This window comes from Papilio xuthus, unplaced genomic scaffold, assembly GCF_000836235.2.
Source record: "Papilio xuthus unplaced genomic scaffold, Pxut_1.1 DF828142.1, whole genome shotgun sequence".
Taxonomy (NCBI): domain Eukaryota; kingdom Metazoa; phylum Arthropoda; class Insecta; order Lepidoptera; family Papilionidae; genus Papilio; species Papilio xuthus.
In genome coordinates, this window is record NW_013530507.1 from 5147781 (window position 1) to 5167248 (window position 19468).

At 35.5% G+C, this 19468-nt stretch overlaps 4 protein-coding genes across 5 annotated transcripts in view; all 4 read right to left on the bottom strand.

Annotated features, from left to right (window-relative positions):
- Positions 1–1521, bottom strand: part of LOC106114452 (uncharacterized) — a 2208-nt gene extending 687 nt beyond the window's left edge. Inside the window, exon 1 of the mRNA XM_013307679.1 lies at positions 736–1521. Coding sequence (XP_013163133.1) covers positions 736–1497 — 762 coding nt within the window. The 5' untranslated portion in view covers positions 1498–1521. The remainder of the gene's footprint in view (positions 1–735) is intronic.
- LOC106114453 (uncharacterized) overlaps positions 1–2108 on the bottom strand; it is an 8418-nt gene extending 6310 nt beyond the window's left edge. Inside the window, exon 1 of the mRNA XM_013307680.1 lies at positions 1851–2108. Within this exon, the coding sequence (XP_013163134.1) occupies positions 1851–2057 (207 nt within the window). The 5' untranslated portion in view covers positions 2058–2108. The remainder of the gene's footprint in view (positions 1–1850) is intronic.
- Positions 2109–3346: 1238 nt separating this feature from the next.
- Positions 3347–5433, bottom strand: LOC106113996 (uncharacterized). The gene is made up of 4 exons (XM_013307055.1): positions 5118–5433; positions 4509–4726; positions 4030–4265; positions 3347–3746 (listed from the first exon to the last, which is right to left on the bottom strand). The coding sequence occupies exons 2-4, from the start codon at positions 4707–4709 to the stop codon at positions 3347–3349; spliced, it is 837 nt and encodes a 278-aa protein (XP_013162509.1). The 5' UTR covers positions 4710–4726; positions 5118–5433.
- Positions 5434–16078: 10645 nt separating this feature from the next.
- The window catches only part of Ptp36E (protein tyrosine phosphatase 36E), a 45798-nt gene continuing 42408 nt past the window's right edge, over positions 16079–19468 (bottom strand). For both annotated transcript variants that reach the window (XM_013307553.1, XM_013307552.1), the window contains 11 exons: positions 18700–18834; positions 18480–18617; positions 18160–18326; positions 17680–17815; positions 17350–17599; positions 17197–17273; positions 16982–17113; positions 16771–16899; positions 16462–16649; positions 16247–16382; positions 16079–16175 (listed from right to left, as the gene is read on the bottom strand). In XM_013307553.1, the coding sequence (XP_013163007.1) occupies positions 16095–16175; positions 16247–16382; positions 16462–16649; positions 16771–16899; positions 16982–17113; positions 17197–17273; positions 17350–17599; positions 17680–17815; positions 18160–18326; positions 18480–18617; positions 18700–18834 (1569 nt within the window). In that variant the 3' untranslated portion in view covers positions 16079–16094. The remainder of the gene's footprint in view (positions 16176–16246; positions 16383–16461; positions 16650–16770; positions 16900–16981; positions 17114–17196; positions 17274–17349; positions 17600–17679; positions 17816–18159; positions 18327–18479; positions 18618–18699; positions 18835–19468) is intronic.

Genomic DNA, 19468 nt, shown 5'->3' on the forward strand with positions numbered 1-19468 from the left:
CCTTTCATCAAAGAACTCCGAATCAAGTATACTACTAATTAACCACGTCTCTGTCAGCACAATAACATCATAAGAATGTAGTAGCAAATTTCGATAAAAGGTATCAGTTTTAGTTCTCAAGTCCGCGTACGTTTTGATAAAAAATCCTTAACTTACGTTCACCGATATATGCGCCTGTAAGTTAGAACAAAAGTTTTATAAACATCATTATAAGAATTTAAGACACAGATATATTCAAAATTAAAGTTAAGTGAAACACGATGTATATTTTTGCATGTAGAAAGTGGGTGCATCGAAGTTAGTTTCGCATAAACATTTGCAAACGTTGCTATCAATAAGTTAATGCAGAACAGGAGATAGTGGTGCTTATTAATTAGTGCGGGCGCGAGCGAGCTGCAGATAGTTAATCGTATTAAACAAAGAGCGGTTGCAAGTCTTAATAACGAAGCAGGGGTCTTAAACATTTTCCAAACATGTAAAGTGTTAATATTATCATTTTATTTTTGTATTAAATTATAAAAAATTTGTAAGGAAATAAACGTAAAATATAGATAACATTTTAAATAATCTTGTTTAAATCTGTCTCATTTCTAATAATAATAGTTTTTGATGTGGTATTTTTTCTGATATGTATTTTGCCATACTTTACCCATACAAATGTGTAGTACGTTCTTTGGCTATGGCTTTAACTTTACTTAATAATTGTTTGGACTCGACGGTGAGATGGTCATTTATGTAGATACGCTGTGGCGAACACTGGAAACCCAAGTTTGACGTCGATAGATCCTTAAAAGCACGTGCTGCAGCAATAAAGTCTTCTTTAATATATCGGTTTAAGAAGCTGACTATGATAAGTTTTTCTTTTGAGTTTTGCTTGGGAACCCTAGAAATATAATTTATTGCCGATTTAGGGCAGTTATACTTAATTTCACGACTAATAGACTCCATTATACTGAACAAGTTTTCATTGGATTTCACAGGAATACCCTTAATCTCAACGTTGTTTAGTCTTGATCTTTGGTCATCTGAGGCCAATTTAAATTGGAGTTTTGCCATATCTGTTTGAATAGCATTCATCGAGTCCCGTAGTCCTTCAGTACTGCTTACCGTGGCCTCGAGTTCTGCAAGCTTAGTCTGGAAGTCGTCAAGCCTGCTGCTAGAGAACTCGGTGAACGTTTTTAGCTCGGAAAGCTCCACTTTTATAGTTTTTATGTCATCTACTAGGGTTGGCAAGTTCACTAATTGTCGTCTTATATCCCGGATTTCACTTAAAATCACGTCAAGTGATGCAGACACCGATGGTTCCAAAGCAGACGCAGGCACAGTAGGCGAAGAAGGGCGACAATCCGGACACTTCCACTGGGCTCTTCTTTCTGCGCCTAGCTTCCTCCATCCTGACTCGGTGATATTGGAACAACCAAAGTCCAATTGCTTTTTACATATGCCACACTTTGCACCATCATTAAACTGGACACTACAAATACCGCACGTCTTCATTATGTCTTGGCGAAAAGGTTGACGATATATATGCGTTAACAAGTTAAAGAGGGTATAAAAAATATCGATAAGCGAAATACGTGTTTACGGACTGAGGTCTGACTGGTTTAATATAAACAAATGAATAAAGAATTTAATATTTTCTCTTTATTTATAATTTAAGTTAAAAATTAATCAAATATAATTAAAGAAATATTATAGGAATAATTGATAGGAAGATTAAATATTTGTATTTAAAAACTTGTATTTAAATATTAAAAAATCAGTTACATACATACAGTTGTAAATCAGTCAACTATATTATTTTTATTACTTTGACTAAGTAACTATTTAAATGTATTAGTTATTATTACCTTGAGATTAAAAGCGACCATTCCGTTTGACGGTTCTCCGTAAGGACAGTACACTTTGAATCCATAGTCAATACCTTGTTTTAAAATGTATTCAATGTTTTCGAGTGTTGTAAAACCAGATATACTGCGCGGCCAGTCCGATTTAAAAACAGCTTTTAACTCTCCCCACCTTCCAACTGGCAAATAAACTAATGGATCCTCACTCATGTTTTGCAACGAATTTATATTTAAAATCGCGACGCGCAGTCGTCCGCTGCGTACAACAGATAACAGGACAATGCTCTTATAATTCAATGTGTAGTCATATTGCAAACAATTACTGTTTATAAACAATAGCTAAACTTCAATTACACATATTGCTATTTTATTCATACTCTTTGGAAAAACAGACATAACATATTTCTGAGTTAGTGTTTTGGTATGGAAGTCAGTAACGATAAATCTGATGAGCTAAAATCGGTAATCACTGCATTTTGTGTATTTATTAAACTTCTTTCTAATTACCTAAACATATTTATAATATAATAAACTATCTATACATATTTATACATAAGAGTGCCTGTATGTAATATCGAAAAAATCATATTTCGTACCCATGATGTATTTAAAACGAAAAACCAATTTTAATATTTTTGCCTGTCTGTCAGCAAGGTCGTGTTTATTCTGGTTAATATCCGGAACTGCTGGACCGATTTTGACGGGACGTAGACGGGAAGTTATCTAATACATGAGGGCACATCATAGAGTATTAAGTTCTCAAAGGAACTCGGGAGAGTTTTGACAATTTTATTTCGTTCTACAGGTATTTCACAATATGTTGCATATACCTCGATAAAAAATAATAATCATTACGTACTTTTCGCTAGGTAGGTTCGAGACAGTTCGTACTACTCCTTTATACCTGTATAAATTATTAAATATATCTCGCCTTAACTTACGTGTATTTCGGTCTAGGTACCGACTAGTTTCAAACCCGTCAGAGTTCTTTCTTCAGGGTGAGTAGACTAACCATAAGGGTCTGAATTTAGTCGGTACCTAGACTTAGAACACACTTAACTTACGTCGTTTAATTTAATTAACGTTGTATAATGTCTCATGAAAGTTTTAATAAGGTATCTCTCTATCAATCATCATAATTAATTATCTCCTACGTAATAATATAATGAAATTATTTCGATAGTCGTATCGGTGAATGGACTGATAGCGAAGAGCTTCGACCAACATCTTAAGAAGCTCTCGCCAATCAGTTGGATTAAGGGCCCGATACAAAAGGCAGTTATCCTAGAAACCGCGCGCATCGTGAGAAGGTTCCTGTCTCTGCAGCCCTGACCACTGGTTGTTTGAGTCATGGAATTCTGCAGCCGGTGGTGTTATATTTTTAATGTAATATGTTTTGTATACATGTTTTTTTTGAATACGAAATGTACTATATTAAAAATATGATAAGTAAATGAATACGAATAATGTAATTATAAACAATATTAGTATTAAATCTTTTATTTCTTTACAATGATAACCCAATAATCGTAGCCGATATTTTCGAATCCCAATTTCAATAGTAACATTTGAGAGTTGTAATTATTTTCAACAGTATAAGCTATCACATTCCTTCCTTTTTTTAGAACATCGTTACAAGCGTATTTTGTTATTAGTTCACCGTAGCCTTTCCTTCTGTACGGTTCCAAACAAAATAGATGAGATAGTGAACCTGCGTCGTTAATGGTAACCCAAGCCATTGGTTCGTTATTTTCTTTTGAATAGAGAACGTAAGTACTATCGTTTCTCATTAATATTTCAAAATATTCTTTTGATCTTTCACTCGAATATGTCCATGTTTTATCAACAATATCGATATGTTCAGGTTTAAGAGATGCTATGTAAGTATTTTCTGGCAAACTGGAATGAAAAATAATTAGTTTTAGTATGAAAATAATTTCCCGGCTGATATACGTATGTGACCTCCTGGAGCTTAGACTGACTCGATTTTGACTAGTCATTCGATTCTTATTCTTCCCCTGAGCGTCATCGATACAAAACATATATTGGACGTAGAGAAAAAACTTTTTGATTACTTGGGCTCGAATATTACTGCCCATAGGTTTTTTTTCAGCCAGTATTTTTAATTCAACAATTTTTGTTACTTGTTCACAAAAAGTTCCTGAAATGTATTATATTTTACCTTATTTCGAACGGGATGCACGTTTTATTTAATAAAAATGTAATTGCTTTATTTTGTTCGTAGTATATTTTGACGTTGAGCTTGTTTGATATCTTCACGAGACAAGCTGTGACTTCTGGGCTCGCAAACGGAGCCATAATATTTTTCTTCCAATCTATTACATTTGTTGATAATAACGCTTCTTCTATTTTTATAACATCATTCAAAGGTCTTATTATAACTTGAACATCGTCGTCCTGGATTAAAAAAAATAAAATATAGTAAAACAGCTTAAAAATTAAGTAACAGTATCTGCTATAATATTATAGTAATTAATATTTTTAATCTGTGTAAATGTAACTGACCTTAAGAACGCAATACAATTGAAAAAACAAATTTAAAAAGCTATGAAATTATTTTTATACTTCATTTAATAGAATAAATAAAATTTCGGACCGTTCTCAAAGATCGATTATTGGTTTCGACCGTTAGCTATCTACCTGCATTGTTATGGCGACCATTCCATTGTTCATGTCTCCGAAAGGACAGTAAACTTTGAAATTAAATTCTTGACTTAATTTCGGGCAGTTTATATTGGTGTCCAAAAGACAATAAGCGGCTGCTCCTTTCGGCCAGTCAATACTAAACATGTCTCGGAGTCGAGGCCATTCAGCGACCGGTATTTCCACTAGAGAGTCCATTATACGTGAATAAAACGCTAAAAGAGATAAAAAATTAAAATAAACTCTATAAATAGATTAAAGCTACCTTTTAAGTAACATAGCGGCGGTTAAACATTTCCATTTAAGTAAGTATTAAATTTTATATATTATATCCATATTAGTAAATATTAAATATTTAAGATATTTGTAGAAATGTAATGTCTGACAATATAACATACGATTGAATAAAAAAAATAACTCAAGATGTCGCTTCGCACTCTCACGAAATTATTAGAAATTATAAACAATTGGCAGAATTTTTTATGACATTGAAGCAAAAATATCAAATTAAGCAGTTTTAAAGTCATATTGGATTGTATAAAATATAGGTAGTTACTACAAGCGACACAAAATTAAAGCTAGATTAAACAATTATATATAACTTACATTTTTTTGCACAATGTTGTTTTCTTCTGTTCAGGTTAATCCAAGTCGGTAATTAGTGAATCGTTACTAACAATATACAGATTTGCATGAGTTTTATATATTAAAAAAAAGAAAAATAAACTTAAAAATATTTTTAGCACCTAACCAAACTCCTAATTGGGTAGAGATATAAATATATCTGATAACTGTTGCAAGCTGCCAGATATAATTATTAGCGTCGCGATTTGTTTTAACCTGTTTGACATGTGACGCTTAATGTTGCTACTGCGGGTTTCGGCTGCAATGACAAATATTGTCATCTCTTACATTCTCTTTAAAAAAACAGAGACAACAATATATGTGTCAAGTGTCACAGTCATAGATTTACAAACGTTAGTTCTGAGTTTACTTATAAAACAATTGATAATTAAATGTATCAGGCGCTTTATTATTATTTATACTTTTACATTTTTCTATTGTTATTTTTATAGTTTAGAATAAGTTGTAATATAATTTATAAAAGAAAGAAATGCATTCAAGCTAGCTTATAATAGTCATGAGAAAGAATTGTTTATATCATTTATTATTATTGAAATAAAAAAATTACTTACCGTGTGTTTGATCTGAACGGTGAACGTAATTGAGAATATCATATATTAGAAACACGTAATGAAGATATAAGGGAGTCGCGGTACGTTGTTTATGAGTTTGTTGAGCAAAGTAATGAGATATTGACGACGTTGTTCGATAAATTGAGCCAGGCAGCCATAGCAAAACATGTATTTTGTTTCTTAATAATATCATTAGTACACTTTCTGAGTATTGATTTTGTATAAAGTGCTTGTAAACAAAACATTAATGAGGTCGTCGTACTTTAAAATTCATATTTTATAAATAAATAATCATACTTCCACTGTAGAAACAAAGGATACTAATAAAACTTTTTTTTTAATTATTCTTTAAAAACTGTGAGATAAACTTATATATTTATTTACGTAAGAAAATAAAATTCCTAAAAAAATGGAATTTACGACTTTTAGCGTCAATCGTAGTTTGTCTGAATAGTATTTATGTACCCATTCGTTACTATATTGATGAAGTACGGTTCAGAAAATTTGGGACATAATTCTTTGCCTAATATTTGCTATAAAGTAATAATAAAAACTCCATTTAACATTAGAAGAAAATTGCATTAGTATGAACAGCTGTTATTAAGACGCAGTGAAAGAAAGTGCTTCGTAACCTACAAGTCAAGTTAGCGACGCTCCGGGCTTGGCGAGGTGCCAACAGCTTGTTTAGATCACTTGTAGCTAACTTCACAGTCTATAGACACGAGGACTACTTCACGTATTCCTCTTACTCGTACTTCTATTTCATTTTGTCGATTTTAAAGACACGATAAACATATGTATGTGGTTTACAACATTACAATTGTTAAATAACAAAAAAAAAACTTATAATTTACTAAACTGGAAAAGATTTTTTTTTTCAAGAAAAAAGTTTTAATTTGGTCATTATTGCCAGAATCAATGTTCAGTGTGAATCAGACTTATGAACTGTGTTAACCAATTTTGAACCGTAATAAAATAATTTACACTAATATTTAGCAGCAAACTCTAACATCAAGAGGAAATAAATTATAGGACCGATTTAAATAGCTACTTGTAGTTGTCATCACGAGTCGTTGGTCATTCATAAATTTCATTAAAAGTGTCATCTTATAATATTTTATATTATAAACGAGAATGTTTGGATGGATGTTTGTTATAAGGTATCTCGCTGAAATTTGGCATATATGCAGAATACTCTGGAAGAGCACACAGGTTACTTATTTAGTTTCTTTTAAATTCCGTTCGGATGAAGTTGGAGGCGACAGCTAGTGTATAAATAGTTTACAATCTTCTCTCTTCGATCAATATACGTTGAACAAGATAAAGCACGTTCATCTAACAACGTTGTTCACATTCTCTCGGGCTAAGTCTTTGTATGTGGTCGTCTTGGATTTTAATTTGCCGCCTTGCTACCGAAGTGTTCGCCGACAAAGAGATTTAATTTACTAAATCGATTACTTCAAGTATACACTCGTTTGCACATCTAAAAGAATAGAAAGCAATTAACATGTTTCTTTTTATTTTATCATAAAGTATATGGCATTTATTTTATAAATCACCAATCATACTTTTCTAATTAAGGCATATAAATCCAAAAAGTTTTTAATATTAGTACGCAAGCCAGCTTTTCCAACAATCATTTTATTCTGTTTGCCCGAAACTTTAATATTTTATTTACGTGACACGAATACATAATTTGGCGTACTTAGTTATAATTTCGAATTAAATTTTAAAACATATTCTACTTCTGATTAATGTTGTATTCTGGTGATGATAAGAATGATTACATCAATATAAATTAAACATAATGCAAATAATCTTTTTTTTCAACATATTAGTATAAAAAAAAAACAGAAAAAATGCTTACAGTAAAAACATTGTTTGAAAACATCAATAGCAATAGTTTTGTGAGGGTTTATTTTCGTGTCAAACAGCTCGAGCACACACGATTGTGTGGCTTATGATTGATGTTTGTTACCTATTCTCTCTCTACTTCGTATTGTCGCCTCGCAGTCGGTATGAAAACATTCAGACACAACAACTGCTATGCCAGATGAAACAATGAAGGTCGCAGACGGATCTTTGTCTGCAAAATTTCACATCGTCTGACTCCAGTGTGAATGTTTGGAATTGTGGATCATGTTGTATAACAGCGTGACAGTCTGCTTATAGTTCGTTTTATATCACTTTTTTTTTAATAAATTTAGCTTGAACTATTATACCTCATGTTAAGTAATAAAACTGGGTCCTAAGGTTTTTTTAATCTTGCTCAATAAGTTACCACCGGAATACTTTTTAGGAGATTTTTCTCGTTTAGTCGATGGTCAAGGTACTTTTTCTTACATAAGCGACTATAATTCATTAGTTAATTATAATTTTAAGTTCTTAGTTAACTTTCAGTAACTCTACACTTTAATTAAAACCTTTTTCTTTGTACGTTATATGAAAATGTATTTCGTATATTTTGGAAAGCACTTATTCCGCAGAGACCACGTTTTAATGCGAAATGCATATGAAATAACTGTTTAGAGAATAACAAATTCTCTACAGGTCAGCGAGCATGTCACGAGGCGTTGCGGTACAATGAACATGTGGTTTCCTATGTCCCCGGCAATGCTACGTCTAGAGGATTTAAATAAAATAGAGTAATATTTTACAAATGAATGAAAAGTAATTATTAAATATCATCTTATAATTTTGTAAATTATATCCAAATACTAAACAACATAATTAAATTATTCCATTTTCGTTACAAAAAAAATCCAATCTTACTTCTTACTAATATTATAAATGCGAACATTTAGAGAATGGATGTTTGAAGGTATCTTTACATCTCGCTGAAATTTGGCGTAGATATAGAACTTGAAGATCACATAGGCTACTAATTATTTTTTTTCCAACGAAGTCGCGGACGACAGCTAGTTATTTATTTAAATAGTGTCAGTTGGTCGTATTTTTCTACTTCTGCTGAAATAGTATTACGTAGCTATAAGTTAAAGTTATTTATAGTGGTATTATTATAAAAACTTATTCGACGTATTTCTTTTCGTCAACATATGTACATAAAGATTTTATGGGAAAATTATGCAAATAGGTTTTATTAAATTCATAAGCTAGCTGAATATTATCGAAGTCACAGCGCGTTTTAATACACTGACATCTCTAGGGAAATTTTATCCGATATTGTTATAAATAACAAGCACCGTGTGGAACACTGGTTTTGTTATTGTAGAATTTAACTATTATTAAACAGAAAGCGTCGTGGCTCAGGGGTCAAGCACTTGACTTGCAATTTGCAGGTCATGGGTTCAAATCCCGCCATGTACCAACATGTTTTTCGATTTCAGATTTACATATGTAAGTTTATCTGACGTTCTTACGGTGAAGGAAAACATCGTGATGCAACCTGCTCATATCGGAGAAGAAATTCAAAGATATGTGTGACGTCAAACAACCCGCTCTTAGCCAGCGTGGTTGACTATGGCCTAATCACCCTTACCTTAGGGTTGGCTCCGAGCTCCTCAGTGGGGACGTATAGCTAGCTGATGATGATGAAACACAAATGTTTTTACTTTTCGTGGAAGGACACTGTCTGTGACAAATGTAACGTCTGTTGTATTGCAACCTCCTATAGACTATGTGACTTACCGTGGGTTTTGAGACCAAAATTCTTGTTTAAAATATATTGTTAACGCTGTTTCTTTTTAAATAATGACAGGGGTGATGTTTTATACAGAGATTTTGATCTCAGAAACTCACGGTTATTCTGAAGAGTGAGGTATCATTAATTAGTCATTTACACCATGTGTAGGGATTATCAGTTTTATTGTTTAAATTATAGCTTCTTCATCATTTATTTTGAATTTTATAATTCAAATATTAAAAGATGTAGTAGATTCCGCTTTATTACTTTTATTTCAACATTTTTTTTTATTTAGGTTAGGGCCTTATATTTGATAGAAACTTTTATGCCGACGGAAAGCAATCATTCATTCCCTGGCATAATTTATCACCTGCGTGGATAAAATTCTTCGCATGAAAGATTGCGAGTAAATCTAAGTTCTTTTCCCAGCTGACGGGAGGATTATGTTATTGGGGATTTTGTGTATATGTATATTTTATCATTATGATTAACCAATCACGTTGCAACGCTTTAAATATGAAAAGTCGGAACGTAAGGATCGGTCGGATGGGGAGGATGGGCGCACCATGAAAACAAAGTTGACAATTTCGAGCCATAGAAATGAATTCACATTGCGTGGTTCTTGACCGCCTATGTCTTTAGAATCAAGCTCTCAAGAAACGCAACGTACTACGTTTGCCAAACGCAACTGTAGCTTCCTGCTCAGCCTTTGTGCAGTAAATCAACAGAACTGTGTCAAAACCACGGGAAGTACCTAGAGATATTATCGTCGATATAAATTTGAAGCTGGGACAAAGCCCATTTGGAATAAAGCCAGTTTAGAAAACACAAAAGCTTATAGTCCGAAACAAATGACTCCGCCTGATTATGTAACTTTAGATCTAAACAGTTAAATAATTCTAGTTAATTGTGTTTAACTTTAAACAAATTTAATTAAGTAATATTTGTTTAAATTTCGGAAAAAGGGTGTCATAATTATTTGGTTCTTTGAACCATATATTACCTGTTATCAGTTCTATGGGCCGTGGGAACATGTTCTATGTAAACAAATGAAACTCGTGATTTTATACAACAAATAAATATATTTTCCATTAAGTTCCATGTATAAATTTTAAAATTACCTTTTAAATAACATCCATGACAACAATATTTCGATAAATTATTTTACAATGTTTTTTGGAAGTTGAAAACTTGAAATCACAATGTTCCTATATAATTTATATAATATAGTTAAGTTACATATTTTCTTTATGTAATCATCAAATACATTAATATGTGTATACGGTATACAATAATTTTACATCGGCTACTTTACATTACACATTTATTTACATAAAGAGATGGTCGGTGCGATTTAGCTATCTGATAACGAACGTTATTTATTAAACACATGAAAGAAAAATTCATTTTATATATAGCTTCATACACAACATAAATAACTATCACAAAAACATTGAATAAATGGTCCACATGACTTCTAAACTTATTCCATAAAACATTTCACATCGCACTATAAAAAAAATACCGAATAAACTTATCTCAATAAACATTAAGATGTCATAATGTAAAAAAAAGCGTAAAGTACATCGGTACTTCTGTGATTTTATTCTTATGAATAGAAAAAAATGTATATGGTAAACATATTGGAGGTTTCAAATAATGTCTTATGCATACGTTGCAATTCACTTAAAAAAATAGTTTATGTGTTTTTTTTATTTCATATCGTGGATTTCCACTACTGAAGATTGCATCAACTTTGTGTCTGTTTTTCGGAGAAAATTATACATTAAAGGTACGAGTCCATTAACCCGCACCGGACGCACCGGGACTGGATTTTAGTTTCCTTTGCATGATTTTATATAGCGCTGCGTTTATCATCCGCGGTCTGCATAGAAAGACAAAGCAAATCCGTTTAAACCGTTCGTGTCGTGCGTCCGGTGTTAGCCAATGGACACGTAACTTAATACTTCGACAGACAAAACCGAAAACAATTTCAATAAATATAAATACAATGGATACAGTCAGTCAGTTATTATATCGTAGGACACACAGACGTCCTAGCACGAACATTAGTGAGAACGTTCTCGTAACGTCATCGACAAAAGTATTAAAATACCTACCTAGTCTACCAGGCGTTAACTACACCAACAAATCTCATACAAATTTTGACATACTTAGTCGATAACGTTAAGAAGGCGCGTGTCACAAATATTTGTGCTAGGCCCTCAGACCAGTTAATTTCACACAGTCTTTAAACATTTATTTAGAAGCCTTGTATTTAAAAAATTATTAATACAAACACGCTCATTCATTCATTAATTCAGATCTCGATAATGGTTGTGCGTTTTCATTTTAACACTATTGTATTATAGCCGTGAGTTTCATCTCTAGAAAAACCAATTGTCTACCTTATCATTTTCTTTGAAAAAAATAGAAATAATAGTCCATGGACAGCGGAATCTCATCAGCAATAGTCAAAAAATAATGCCCATTAACTAAATTATATAATAATATAAAATGCATTATGTATATTTACCTTAATAAAAATGTCACTGAGACAAAATAAAAATTAAACGTTTATCGTATTCAGTTACTAATTAAAAAGTATTCGCCATTAAAATTTGTTAATATACAAAATTGGTACCGATAAATCCGTTTTCTTGAACATTTAAAAATATTATTTACGCATAATGCACACATACGATGAATGTCTTGTTTCTTGAAGTAAAAATTTAATTAGGTAATATTCCTTTGACCAGTACCATTTACATGATTGCCAAAGAAAATTATTTTATACAATAACAACGAGTTTACAGCAATAAATATATTAATAAACCACTGTAAAGGTACGCGTCCATTGGCCCGCGTCGGACGCTCCTCACGCACTACCCGCTGCAGAATTTAGTTTGCTCTGTACGTTGTTACATAGCGCTGTGTCCATCATCTGCGACGTTCGGTGTGATGCGTCCGGCGCGGGCCAATGTACGCGTACCTTTAGGATTCGAACTTAGGACGCTGTTATATTTCTAACGCTTGTATCATTTTATTACGCATACTACTTACAAGGAGGTACAATTAATGTTCATGCAAATGACATACATATATTGGAATATTTTTATATATATATCGTATATATTTATATAATATATTTTAAAGGTATATAAAGTACCGTTGCTTTTGCAGTTGGCACATATGAGTTAAGTACATGACATTTATAATGTTAAAACGTACAAAGGAATACACATTACAAAATATATATTTATAAATTGTTACATATATTAAATATACGGTGATTTACAATCACAAACAATATACAATAGCACAAACATAATTAGGTATACAAAATTTTACTGAAGACTTAATTTATGTGAACGATTGTAAAAATTTAATTAATTCTTGTTCTAGTTTTACATGTTTTTTTACTATTAAATGATACAAACTTAATGTATCAAAGTTAATGTACCAAACATTAACTTTGATACATTATACTAAACTGATATATAAACACGGCTAAACACTCACGTATATTCGTCCGGTGGCGGCACCGACTAGTTTCGAGCCCATCGGCCCTTCATCAGGGTGAGTGGGACTGATATTATTTCGCGGACGCGACCGCGTGTTAAGATTCAAACTTTTCATTTTTTTTATATAATAGAAGGCCTTGGTCTAATTCCAGTTGTCTTCCAGTTAACTAATCGTTGATTTGTGAAATATGTGTGTTTTGCATTAAATATAAATACATATAAAAGGTACAACAGTAAGGATGTAGGAAAATAATATTAATATGTAACTAAAATTAAGTACGACCTGGCATGTGACATTCTATGGAGCAGATCAATAAAAAAAAATAGGTATATTTGACATAGTTAACCAAGCAATGAAAGGTTGGTTTTATAATTTGTGGACGGACGTCTCAGTTTTGGATGTGTACCAGTATGTATTGAGAATTAATATCATTCACATAAATTAAGTCTTAGTACAATAGGACATACTTACGCAATGGAATAAAACTACGAACACCTAACAACATCTAGATTTTTAAAACACGAACATCAAAATATTAAATTAATTATTTTTGCTAATTTTAATGTAAAAATGACATAAAATACATATAATTATAAATATTTTTTATTAAATTAAATTATTTCTTCTAATTTCATTTTTACTGCTAGCTTATCTTAAAACTATATTTTGAGAGCATAGCCGATAAATAATATAAATAAAGATTTTAAATGTTATGTATGCGAACACAATAAAATATTTACAGTTAAAAGAAACTTTTTTTTACATTCTCTACCAGTTTATAAAATTTCAGTCACACTGAAATTAGCGATGTTTTAAAATTGTTTCATAATTGGGCTGTAAATTATGAACCTTTTAGAAGGTCGGTGTGATTGATGGAGAAATGTATTTATATGATGACCCTGTGTCAATCATGGACTGCGACCAAAGTATCCACGAAGAGCCTTTAGATCGATTTTGTTTCTATCTAATTTTTTTTAGAATCTTTTAGTCTACGCAGGTAGTCGCCCCAGGCGCAGCCTAACGAACGATTTCGTCCATACTTAGATTTATTCTTTATTTTTACAAATAATGCTAACAAATTTATACGTTTTTATAGAAATTTTGGCAGTTACGGTTTAGTGAACAGGCGAAGACTAAGGTTATCAATAGTGTAAAAAGAATTTAATCACATACTAAGGAGTCGGAACGGGTCCGCTAAGCTATACCTACAGTGGACCCTCTAACTAACGTACGAATATCTATATTTTTCAATAAAAAGTTTAGATTCACAATCGCATCCGCGCGCGAGCGGCGGCGAGAAGGCACGGCGTGGGGAGCGCGGCGGCTGCGGCGCGGAGGCGGGCCCGGCGCCGCCGCGCGCCATCAGAGCGGGAAGCAGCGCGCCGAGCGCCGCGGCTCGCTGGTTCCGCGCCGCCGCCGCCCTACAGACGACTCCGCACCCGCCGCCGCGGAGCTCGCTCGCGTGCTCTCCGCCTCACTCTCACTACCACCACCCATACCTCCGCCACACAGTCGCTCGGGCTCTATGGGTTCGAGTTTATGCATGGAGGGCCTACTCGATAACCTCGCACTGTCCGCAGTCAAAGTGGACGCTGGGCGCTCAGGGGCATCTGCCAAGTCTATTCGCCCGAGTTTAAGAGCTAATGCGTATTCGGAACGCTCGATTACGCTAGGTTCTTCAGCAACGGTCGTATCCGCGAAGGTCGAATCTGCCGCTACGGAATCCGCTCGAGGAGACTCGGCCTGCACAGCTAAATAACGTCGGGTTCCGGTAGAAGATGGCGATGTATCGGCGACTCGCCGCTCCGGAGTTGCGAATACCGAATCCGACGCCCAGCTTCGAGACTCCGAGGTTTGACGCATGGTATCATCAACACTTCGTTGCGAGGTGCGACGACTTGCACGCGGGCTTTCGTCATCGATAGGTCGAAAGTCCAGAGCGCTCAAGTCGAAGGGACCCACTCGTCGTCTCGAGCCATCTCTTCTAAAAGAAGGTCTATGAGATGTAAATGCTGCATCGTATAATTCGCAAATGCTTGTACGATCGGAGTGCGGTTCCTCGTATAAAGTTAGATTCCGTGTCTCAGTGGCATCGGAAGGAGTTTCGTCACGATTTGATGTAACTTCACTCCTTTCAGATATATCAAAAGTGAAACGGGCCTCAAATCTATCGGGGCTAAGAAGTGGAGCCGACCGAGAACAATCTTCTGACGTTTGTGCACTGCCTTCGAGGGGTAGAGGTCTTAGACCGGAACGCCGCGGTGACATCTCTTCGGAATCCGTGGAGCGATCTGACCGCGGTGCGTGGTATATTTTACGGCGAGAAAGTGCTGGCTGCGAACCGCACGGTGTTCGTTTGCAGCAAGTTCTTTCGTGGCGGACATCAGAGCCGCTGCTTCCCGTCGATTTTGAATGTGGAGGACGTCGGCGTCGATCGTCTTCCCGTCCATAGAGTGAAGTGAAATCTTCGGAACAAAATTTTTCGAAAAGCTCCTGCGAGCTGAGTCGCGTGGAACCGGTCGCATTGTAAAAGGCCTCGGTCGGAGATCGATCAGTTCGATCATAAAGTGCACTAGAACTGGCTCGCTTAGATTTATCCATCAAACCCAGTTTATAAATCTTTGGCAATCGCCTTTCAAACACACCCTGCGATTGAGCCCGAGAAGGTCCGCGGGGACCGAACATACCATCCCTCCGGTCCAGTACACGATCCGCGGAGGCGCCGCGCATGTGCGGGTGTGTTTTCGGTAAAGGTTCAATAGGTGGAGAGGTGACGAACTCTGGTTCGTATTCGTCTTCATCTTCTTGCGTTTCGGCGGAGGGACCCGAACGCTCAAATGACCTGCGACATTCACATTCTACATCGTGTTCGTCGCTTACGTCTCCTTCGTCGAAAGAGGGAGCACGTGGGCCGTGGCCAAACACCCGGCGACGCTCCTCCGCTGCGCCTTCTTCGTCTTCGAGGCGTATGGAGCGGCGCAGGGGTGGTCGGTCGCGGCGAGGTCGACGCGGTGCCTCCATCGTGGCGGCGTGTGGCAGCGGCGGCCGCGAGGGAGTCGGCAGTAGACGGTCGAGCGACAAGCCGCGCCTGGGTCGCAGCGGGCGCTGGGGCCGCTTGTCGCGCGGGGGTGCCGTCGGACTGGTTTCCTCCGGCGTAGTAGGTAGCGCCGCACCGCGTCCAAACTCGATGAACCAGAGTTCGTCCTTTAATTCACACTCTCACTTTTTTTCATTCATGTCCTTATTTAAGTAATGCAGCACGTAATGCAGCACGAGATCATAGCAGTATTTGTATTCGGTCTAAAAAATAAAAAGTGAATAAATAACAAATGGGCTACAATTATCGTTTTCGAGTTATGTTTGTCACTTACCATGTTCTCGACGAGTTGCGGTCGATGTCGGCGTACAGTTTTGACGGCCTGGAACACATCAACTTCGCCGTGTTGAATGACTTGTTCGATGCAGGCGTTCGCCGCGCAGTACACCCCCGCGCGACTCCTACCATCTCTACGAAATTAGATGTCATTATTGTAAAACGAAAAATATTTGTATACCTGTAAAAGCGATATCCTATGTATTTACGCACGGCGAGACAACGCAGACGGGTCCGTAATCGGTGCGCTGCCGCCAGCGCTCTACCATGTTCATGAGCTCGACCAGCGAGTTGGTAGAGGAGGGCACCTTATGACCCATCGGCCAGCATGTCAGTTGGAACAACTGTACGGTCTTCGGCGGCGCCTTCACACCGGCCATCAGCTCCGTGAGCGATACTATCTAAAATATAAATTACGAATAAAAAAATTATAGCAATACAGAAAACTAAGGAAAATATGAAATCGAGAACTCGGTTTAGGTTATTAAAAAGTATGTAAGTTACGAAAAAAAAAACTTTTACCTTTTTGTTAATTCTAAATATCCAGGTTTTGATGTTGGTGTAATGATTATGAGAAACATGGTCGATAGTGAACACTGGACCGTACTTCTTAGAATGGCGTCCTTCTGGCCAAAACGGGGGATACTGTTGCTAAAATAACAAAAAAATATTTCTGACAACTGTAATATATAAGTAAATTAAATAAAAAATATAAATTTACTGGTTTACATACCGAATTTTTCGGAGGAACACACAATACGACAACAGCCGCGCATTCGTAATCATACACTAAGGACCAAAACTCTCCTTGAGTTCTTATTAATGGCCATTCGGTAACTATGTATTCACGAGGCTTCGTGTAACCCTGAAAGTTGAAGCAATTACGTATATTCGACCCAAAGTTATGATCTATCCATCATATAAAGTATTTAAATATATTATACTTACGTCTACGAATACTGCGTTGATGTAATCTGTGAAACTATTCCCCTGAAAGGATGTCAAGTACGGACGAAAATTATCAGCTACAAATAAAAAATAAAGGTTTAGTAACATAATATTTTCAAAGAGAAATTTATTTGTGATTCCATTGTTACTTACGTGGTACGACTAAGACATCTCGGTTTTTCTCCCTGTTGTCTCCCCGATGTCCGCCGGCACAGTCGCCAATCGTGAACCGAGGAGTCTGTTTGCAAATCTGCTGATACTCTTTTTGGTATTCATTCAATTTAGTGACTGAATCCCTTTGAGATTTCTGCTTCAGTCGTTGTGAAAGTTCCGAAACTGGAAACCATGAAATTCCGCAAACAACATGCTCCTCCAATGTATCGTAAACAAATTTGTATTGTTCCTGCGGAAAACATTGTTTGTACTGTAAAGTTTATAACATCATAGCTAATATTTGGGTATACAATAAGTTTAATTAATCACCTCATTTTCTATAAGTCCCTTCCGAGATTTTCTTAGCTTCTTTAAATATCCGTAAACATCAAAGCTGTCTTCTTCTTCTGCAAGTTCTAGATTAGCATCTATGGCTAAGTATACGCCTGATCGTCCTCCGCCGTCACTGCATATTAAAAGAGAAAGATTTACTTAAAGTATCTGTCAAACAACTCTTTGTTTGATGGTCTCTAAAGGGCTTTTAAGAAAGCAATAAGGTGAGTGACTGGAGCATTTACTTGTAAGAAAACAACGGGCGACTCTATGATATGTTCTGGTCTATCAACCTGTCACGAAGCAGACGTGCTTTAGAAGCTTCTAAGCACTGTTGTACCTTCACCTGTAACATTCGTGAGAATGTTGCAATACATAGAAATGTTTAAGAAAATGCTCTAGTCTATATCCACCCTAAAATGTCTGCGCGTGCTGCATAATGGTTAAGTAATGATTTTCGTAGTATGTGGTACTCACTTGCAGTGCACCACCATTGGTCCGGCGGCGGGGTTAGTCGCTAACCGGCGTCCCACCACGGCACGGACGCGGCGCCTGAACTCAAGTAGGGCGTTGCTGAAGGGACAGGTATGGGAATGCCACTGCGTGTAATGAAACTGCAGAATGAAGCGCTCCTCAACCACAACCTGTATCGGAACATGACAAATGAAAAATAAAATTGTCTTTAAAACTTAGTAAAAGAGCACATTATACGTATTTTTCTTTCATTATATAAATATCGTGATCCAACAATTTATTTATAGTTTGCCGGACTTTAGAGCAGTAATTTGAATACATACATTCTTTTCACTTTTATACAGTCTGAATGTGCGAATGTGGAAGTTGGCAAGTTCTTCTTCTTGAACGATTCCAACGCTGATGTCCCCATAGGTTTCGTCTTTTTCTTTATTTGGTGGCCAGTACTGAACACACATGACCTACAAAAATAAAAACAAATAAAATAATAATCAATGAGGATTTTAGTAAAGTTTAATATAAATAAAAAATGGATTTTTTTACCTTTATAAAATCGAAAGTTTTAGTCAACATGACAATGGCAGCTGCACGTTCCTGCCAAATCATACGCCAGAAATCTACCACAGTCTCCTCGGTTGGCCCCTGGGTTACTATGTACGCGTTTGGCTTTAATATACTCTGTGAAACAAAAATATATATTTACTAGCTGTTGCTCGCGACTCCGTCTGCGTGTTTGTAAAAAAATAAAAAATAAATTTAGGGGTAGCCCCCCTAACATTTAGTGATTTAGTTTAGCCGATTCTCAGACCTACTCAATATGCTCACAAAATTTCATGAGAATCGGTCAAGCCCTTTCGGAGGAGTATGGGAACGAAAATTGTGACACGAGAATTTTATATATAACATTTTAACTTCAATATTTACCCAACTGGGAGACGTAACATTTTTTAAGGGTGATTTAAAAAAAAAACGGGTCTATACGAATCGTTTCCTTTCCAATTGTCATTAAGAATACTTTCTGATAATTTGTTTGTTTTATTTTTAAATATCTATTGGTTGTTACTGTATCAGTCGTCTCAGTGGAAAAATTAATATTACTAAAGTCATACAAAGTTATCACGTTAAGTATATAATTCTGTTCAAAACTTAAGTTCTTAAGTTTTAAAGTAACTAAAACTAAAGTTGTTTTTCTCGTAAAGCCTCTAGTATAAAAGTTCGTTATTATGTGTTCCCAATCCTTAACAATAAGCTGGAGCAACATAAGCCGACAACGAGTTTAGAAAATAACTTTGAAAGTTATTTAAATTTTAAA